Here is a 7,063-nt window from a genome sequence, read left to right as displayed (position 1 = left end):
TAATAATAGTCCAGGCACAGTGGCTCATGCCTGTAATCCTAGAACAAACTCTGAGAGGCCAAAGCAGGTGGATGGCTTGAGCCCCGAAGTTTGGAACCAACCTGGCCAACATGGTGAAATACCGTTTTTAAAAAAATACACAAAAATTAGCTGGGCGTGGTAGCATGTGCCTGTAGTCCCAGCTACTTGGGAGGCTGAGGTGGGAAGATCGCTTGAGCCCGGGAGGGTGCACTGAGCTATGATTGATCACACCACTGCACTCAAGCCTGAGCAACAGAGCAAGACCCTGTCAAAAAACAACAACAAAAAAAATTAAAGCCAGGTATGGTGGCTCACACTTGTATCTCAGAACTTTGGGAGGCCGAGGCGAGCAGAATACATGAGGCCAGCAGTTCGAGACCAGTCTGGCAACGTGGTGAAACCCCGTCTCTACTAAAATACAAAAAAAAAAAAATTAGCCAGGCATGGTGGCGGGCACCTATAATCCCAGCTACTCAGGAGGCTGACGCAGGAGAATTGCTTAAACCCGAGAGGTGGAGGTTGCAGTGGGCCAAGATCACACCACTACACTCCAGCGTGGGCGACAGAGCGTGACTCCTTCTCAAAGGAAAAAAAAATTAAATTAATAATAATAATAAAGGCTATGAGAACACGGACTTTGTGCCATTTCCTGCTATATCTGCAGCACCTACAAATAGCAGCACCTGGCATGCAGAATAGACTCCATAAGTATTTGTTAGACAAATGAGTGCGCTTTACCTTACTGAATCCTTCTACACAACTGAATCCTCCTACACATCCTATAACGTAGGTATTAGGTCCTATAAAGCAGGTGTTAGGTTCTCTCTTGATTTGGGGAATACTGTAGGTTTTGCTTTTCTCATATTTTCCTGTGTTTTCCAAACGAACATGTATTACCTTTATAATCAAGGAAAACAATAAAATGAACTGTGCCTTTTTTTACCTCAAAATCTGCTCCTGACAACCAGCAATTCGCTTCATGAATTTGTAAAACGTCTGATCTCCACTTTTAATTACGGTTTTCTCATATTTTTCATCACCATCATTAGAAAGGCTAAAAACAGAAGCAGAAAACACTTGTGAATGTCTATATCCAGAAAATTACAGCATTTGCAAGAGGAAACAAGATAATTTTATTTTAAAAAAATTTATCGGGCCGGGCGCGGTGGCTCAAGCCTGTAATCCCAGCACTTTGGGAGGCCAAGGCAGGCAGATCACAAGGTCAGGAGATCAAGACCATCCTGGCCAACATGGTGGAACCCCATCTCTACTAAAAAACACAAAAAATTGGCTGGGTGTGGTGGCGCACGCCTGTAGTCCCAGCTACTCAGGAGGCTGAGGCAGAGGAAATCGCTTGAACCCGGGAAGTGGAGGTTGCAGTAATCCAAGATTGCGACACTGCACTCCAGCCTGGTGACAGAGTGAGATTCCATATCAAAAAAAAAAAAAAAAAAAACAGGCCAGGTGCGGTGGCTAACGCCTGTAATCCCAGCACTTTGGGAGGCCAAGGCAGGCAGATCACAAGGTCAGGAGATCAAGACCATCCTGGCCAACATGGTGGAACCCCATCTCTACTAAAAAACACAAAAAATTGGCTGGGTGTGGTGGCGCACGCCTGTAGTCCCAGCTACTCAGGAGGCTGAGGCAGAGGAAATCGCTTGAACCCGGGAAGTGGAGGTTGCAGTAATCCAAGATTGCGACACTGCACTCCAGCCTGGTGACAGAGTGAGATTCCATATCAAAAAAAAAAAAAAAAAAAGTCATGCCTGTAATCCCAGCACTTTGGGAGGCCGAGGTGAGCAGATCACCTGAGGTCAGGAGTTCGAAACCAGCCTGGCCAGCATCTTGAAACCCTATCTCTGATAAAAATACAAAAAATTAGCCGGGCGTGGTTGCAGGCGCCTGTGATCCCAGCTACTTGGGAGGCTGAGGCAGGAGAATCACTTGAACTCGGGAGGTGGAGGTTGCAGTGAGCCGAGACCGTGCCATTGTACTCCAGCCTGGGCAACAACAGTGAAACTCCAAAAGAAAAAAAAAATTTTAATTGGTCAGACATGGTGGCGCGCACCCGTACTCCCAGCTACTTGGGAAGCTAAGGTAGATTGTCTGAGCCCTGGAGTTCAAGGCTACGTGAGCTGTGATCACAGCAATTAACTCCAGCGTGGGTGACAGAGTGAGACCCTGTCTCTCTCAATCAATCAATAAGCAAAAATGATCATTCTTACTTCTTTAGAGAGCTTTGGTTTATAAAGCCTTTCAACATCTACTCTCTCGTTTGACTCTCAAAATCATGTGATGAAACAGAGAACAGAGATATCACTATCACTCTCACTTTACAGAATTGAGGATCTGAAAGCATCTCCGAGGTCCTGAGCCAGTTCTGGAGCCACAGCCAAGAGTCAATAAACAAACGGCATTTTTCTTTTCCTTTTTCCATTTTTTCACCCCAATCTTATTATCCCAGATCAAATGGCAGTTTTCTAACTTGCCTGTCTCTGCTATAAAGACATATTAGAAATATAAAAGAAAGTTAGAGTCAGTGAACACATCTTCTATAAATACTTGCCATCTCTAACTTCTGTTTGTTCATCTTTGTTCACTTTCTTAACAGGAATTATAAATACAGCAGGGTTTTCAAGCTAACTCAAGTTGGCTAATAAGGAAGTAAAGCGAAAAGGTCCTACATACAAGTTCTGCCTGACAGTTTCCCCAGGTCCTGTGGTGAAACTGAAGGGTACCTCCTGTGGCTGCTTCCCAATCCAGTCACCTCTCAACCTCAGGAGCACACATCCTCACCTTTGGGAAAGCAACTGATCCATGGCAATGCCTTCTCTCTGCTGATAGTCCCTCAGAAGGCTGTGGGCATGATCCAGGTTGACAAAGTCCATATATTCATCCTCATCTGCAACACAGATGTAGTAGGGCAGGAATAGCGGCAGCCCAGGAGACAAGGCGGTCTGCTCCCCAGGAGGCACAGGATGGGCAGCACCCAGGACAGCATCCTGCAGGCGGAGGTCTTGGAGCCGAGCAGTCCAATCTACATCTTTGGCACTGCTGGCATCACTCCCCAAATCCAAGGTAAGCTGTGGTGAAGGCGCCTCCTCAGGGTCACTTCCCCAGTCATCAGCACCTTCACACCAGTCCTCAGCTGCAAGGCTGTTTTCCTGTGTCTGGAAAAATATTCAGTGAATGAGGTCCGAGCACATTTGGGAGGTTTATTCTATTACTTCAGTTCCAGCCACCCATCCCTGCGCCTTCCAGAGGGAGCCTTCACACCAGCCCCTTCCCCTCTGGCACACTCCAAACAAACTTTCTAGACTTTATGTACTCAAAAGTATGTTGAAGGAAACTTAAAATACTTGTCTTTCCTTTTCGGGGTGTGGGGAAAAGAAAGAGAGATCAGCCTGTTACTGTGTCTATATAGAAGGAAGCAGACATAAGAGACTCCATTTTGTTCTGTATTTGAGATGCTGTTAATCTGTGACCCTACCCCCAACCTTGTCCTTGCAAGAGACATGTGCTGTGGTGACTCAAGGTTTAAAGGATTTTGGACTGTGCAGGATGTGGTTTGTTAAACAAGTGCCTGAAGGCAGCCTGCTGGTTAAGTCATCACCATTCTCTTAATCTAAAGTAAGAGAAAAGCATTTGTCTCCTCCCCGTCCCTGGGCAATGGAACATCTCGGTGTAAAACCGATTGTATGCTCTGTTTACTGAGATAGGAGAAAACCGCCTTATGGCAAAAGGTGGGACTTGTAAGGCGGGACTTGGCTGGCGCAATGCTGCTAAAAGGTTTATGGAGATGTTTGCATATGCATATCAAGGCATAGCATTTTTCTTTAAACTTATTCATGTCACAGGGATCTTTGTTCATATGTCTTACTGCTGATTTTCTCCCTACAATGATCTATTTGTCCTGCCACTCCCTTATCTTTAAGAATGGTAAAGATAATTATCAATAAATACTAAGGGAACTCAGAGACCAGTGCTGCCGTGGGTCCTCTGTATGCCAAGCGCTGGTACCCTGGGCCCTTTTTTTTTTTTTTTTTTAAGACGGAGTCTCGCTCTGCCGCCCAGGCTGGAGTGCAGTGGCTGGATCTCAGCTCACTGCAAGCTCCGCCTCCCGGGTTTATGCCATTCTCCTGCCTCAGCCTCCTGAGTAGCTGGGACTACAGGCGTCCGCCACGTCGCCTGGCTAGTTTTTTTTTTTTTGTATTTTTTAGTAGAGATATGGTCTCGATCTCCTGACCTCGTGATCCGCCCGTCTCGGCCTCCCAAAGTGCTGGGATTACAGGCTTGAGCCACCGCGCCCGGCCCCTTTTTTTCTTTCTCTATACTTTGTGTCTCATTTCTTTTCTCAAGTCTCTCCTTCCACCTAACAAGAAACGCCCACAGGTGTGGAGGGGCAGGCCACCCCTTCATGGGGCAAGTGTGACAGATATAGTACATGGTTTATTCAACCATCTGTTCCAATATCTTTTTGTTGTGCTTCATGTATTGCAGGAACTGAAAAGAAAGAACTACATTTCCCAGACTCCTTAGCAGCAAGGGTTTCAGATATGATTAGGTGTCTGCTAATCAGGTCTACTAGAGAGAGACATGAACTTGCGACAGAGTTAAGTAGAAAGAAAGACCACGTAGCAAAAGGCAGTCAGAGTGTTGACATAGACAGAACAAGGTTTTAGAGCCAACAGTTCTGTGGTGAAGACAGCGACTAGTTCACCAGATCACACTTAAGCTTCCTGACAGCAGGAGAGGTGGCATAGCACCTTCTCCTTCAGGGACAGTTCTCAGGTGTGATTCTGGAGGGCATTCCTGGAGCCTCCTCCTTCAGACTATCCACTTACTAAAAACCTGACTCCTGTGTTAAGTCTGTCTCAGCTTAAAAGCCAGGCATGGTTACACGTGCCTGTAATCCCTGCTACTCGGGAGGCTGAGGCAGGAGAATAGCTTGAATCCAGGAGGTGGAGTTTTCAATGAGCTGAGATCACGCCACTGCACTACAGCCTGGGAGACAGAGTGAGACTCGTCTCAAAAACAAAAACAAACAAAAAAAACAGTACTTTTCTAATTATCTGCACTTGAACCCTGACAAATATAGGCACTGTCTTCAACTTTTTATTCGAGTACTGCTAGTACTATGCCTAGCAAACATCAAGAACTGGGTGCAGGCCGGGCCCAGTGTCTCACGCCTGTAATTCCAGCATTTTGGGAGGCTGAGGTGCGTGGACTGTTTGAGTCCAGGAGTTCAAGACCAGCCTGGGCAACATGACAAAACCCCATCTCTACAAAAAATAAAAAAGTTAGCTGGGCATGGTGGCACGTGCCTGTAATCCCATCTACTCAGGAGGCTGAGGTGGGAGAATGGCTTGAGCCCAAGAGGAAAGATCATGCCACTGCACTCCAGCCTGGGTGACCCCATCTAAAAAAAAAAAAAAAAAAAGAAAAGAAAAGAAAAAAGAACTGTGTATATATAAAGACACATTTACTGTCAAAGGAGGCTAAATTTTGTTCTGCAGCTACCAACTTGCCTGCCTTTTCAATAAATTCAGATTTCATCTTATGAAATGTGTTAAAACATATATATATATCTCACAAAGTATATTTACTATAAAGACATATATGTTATCACATACAACCACATACATGTACATCCCTATATATATTCCCAAACAGGAAAATCAGTAAACTGTGTCTCAAGACCTTCAGTGTAAGTTTGAAAAAACTACTATATATACAATGGAATATTCTTCACCCTTAAAAAAAAAAAAAAGGAAGTTCTGTCATTTGTGACAACATGGATAGAACTGGAGAACATTTTGCTAAGTGAAATAAGGCAGACACAAAGACAAATGCTGCATGTATTCACTTATATGTGGAATCTAAAACAATTAACCTCAAAGTAGAGTAGAATGGTGGTTAAAGAAATGTGGAGTGGCCGGGTGCAGTGGCTCACGCCTGTAATCCCAGCACCTTAGGAGGCTGAGGCAGGCGGATCACGAGGTAAAGAGATTGAGACCATCCTGTCTACATGGTGAACCCCGTCTCTACTAAAAATACAAAAATTAGCTGGGCGTGGTAGTGTGTGCCTGTAGTCCCAGCTACTTAGGAGGCTGAGGCAGGAGAATCGCTTGAACCCGGGAGGCTGAGGCTGCAGTGAGCCGAGATCGTGCCATTGCACTCTGACCTGGAGACAGAGTGAAACTCCATCTCAAAAAAAAAAAAAAAAGAAAAGAAAAGAAAAAAGAACTGTGTATATATAAAGACACATTTACTGTCAAAGGAGGCTAAATTTTGTTCTGCAGCTACCAACTTGCCTGCCTTTTCAATAAATTCAGATTTCATCTTATGAAATGTGTTAAAACATATATATATATCTCACAAAGTATATTTACTATAAAGACATATATGTTATCACATACAACCACATACATGTACATCCCTATATATATTCCCAAACAGGAAAATCAGTAAACTGTGTCTCAAGACCTTCAGTGTAAGTTTGAAAAAACTACTATATATACAATGGAATATTCTTCACCCTTAAAAAAAAAAAAAAGGAAGTTCTGTCATTTGTGACAACATGGATAGAACTGGAGAACATTTTGCTAAGTGAAATAAGGCAGACACAAAGACAAATGCTGCATGTATTCACTTATATGTGGAATCTAAAACAATTAACCTCAAAGTAGAGTAGAATGGTGGTTAAAGAAATGTGGAGTGGCCGGGTGCAGTGGCTCACGCCTGTAATCCCAGCACCTTAGGAGGCTGAGGCAGGCGGATCACGAGGTAAAGAGATTGAGACCATCCTGTCTACATGGTGAACCCCGTCTCTACTAAAAATACAAAAATTAGCTGGGCGTGGTAGTGTGTGCCTGTAGTCCCAGCTACTTAGGAGGCTGAGGCAGGAGAATCGCTTGAACCCGGGAGGCTGAGGCTGCAGTGAGCCGAGATCGTGCCATTGCACTCTGACCTGGACAACAAGAGTGAAACTCTGTCTCAGAAAAAAAAGACACATATTTAAATAAGTGTATATGAAACAAAG

At 44.5% G+C, this 7,063-nt stretch overlaps 1 protein-coding gene across 1 annotated transcript in view; it reads right to left on the bottom strand.

The window, feature by feature from the left end:
* PDCD2L (programmed cell death 2-like) overlaps window positions 1–7,063 on the bottom strand; it is a 32,506-nt gene that overhangs the window by 22,797 nt on the left and 2,646 nt on the right. Inside the window, exons 4-5 of the mRNA XM_011947498.1 lie at window positions 2,818–3,191; window positions 965–1,075 (exon numbers count right to left, since the gene is read on the bottom strand). Of these exons, the coding sequence (XP_011802888.1) occupies window positions 965–1,075; window positions 2,818–3,191 (485 nt within the window). The remainder of the gene's footprint in view (window positions 1–964; window positions 1,076–2,817; window positions 3,192–7,063) is intronic.

Source organism: Colobus angolensis, unplaced genomic scaffold (genome assembly GCF_000951035.1).
Source record: "Colobus angolensis palliatus isolate OR3802 unplaced genomic scaffold, Cang.pa_1.0 Scaffold107, whole genome shotgun sequence".
NCBI classification, from domain to species: domain Eukaryota; kingdom Metazoa; phylum Chordata; class Mammalia; order Primates; family Cercopithecidae; genus Colobus; species Colobus angolensis.
The sequence above is the reverse complement of the archived record's forward strand: the minus strand, read 5'-3'. Positions and strand labels throughout refer to the sequence as shown.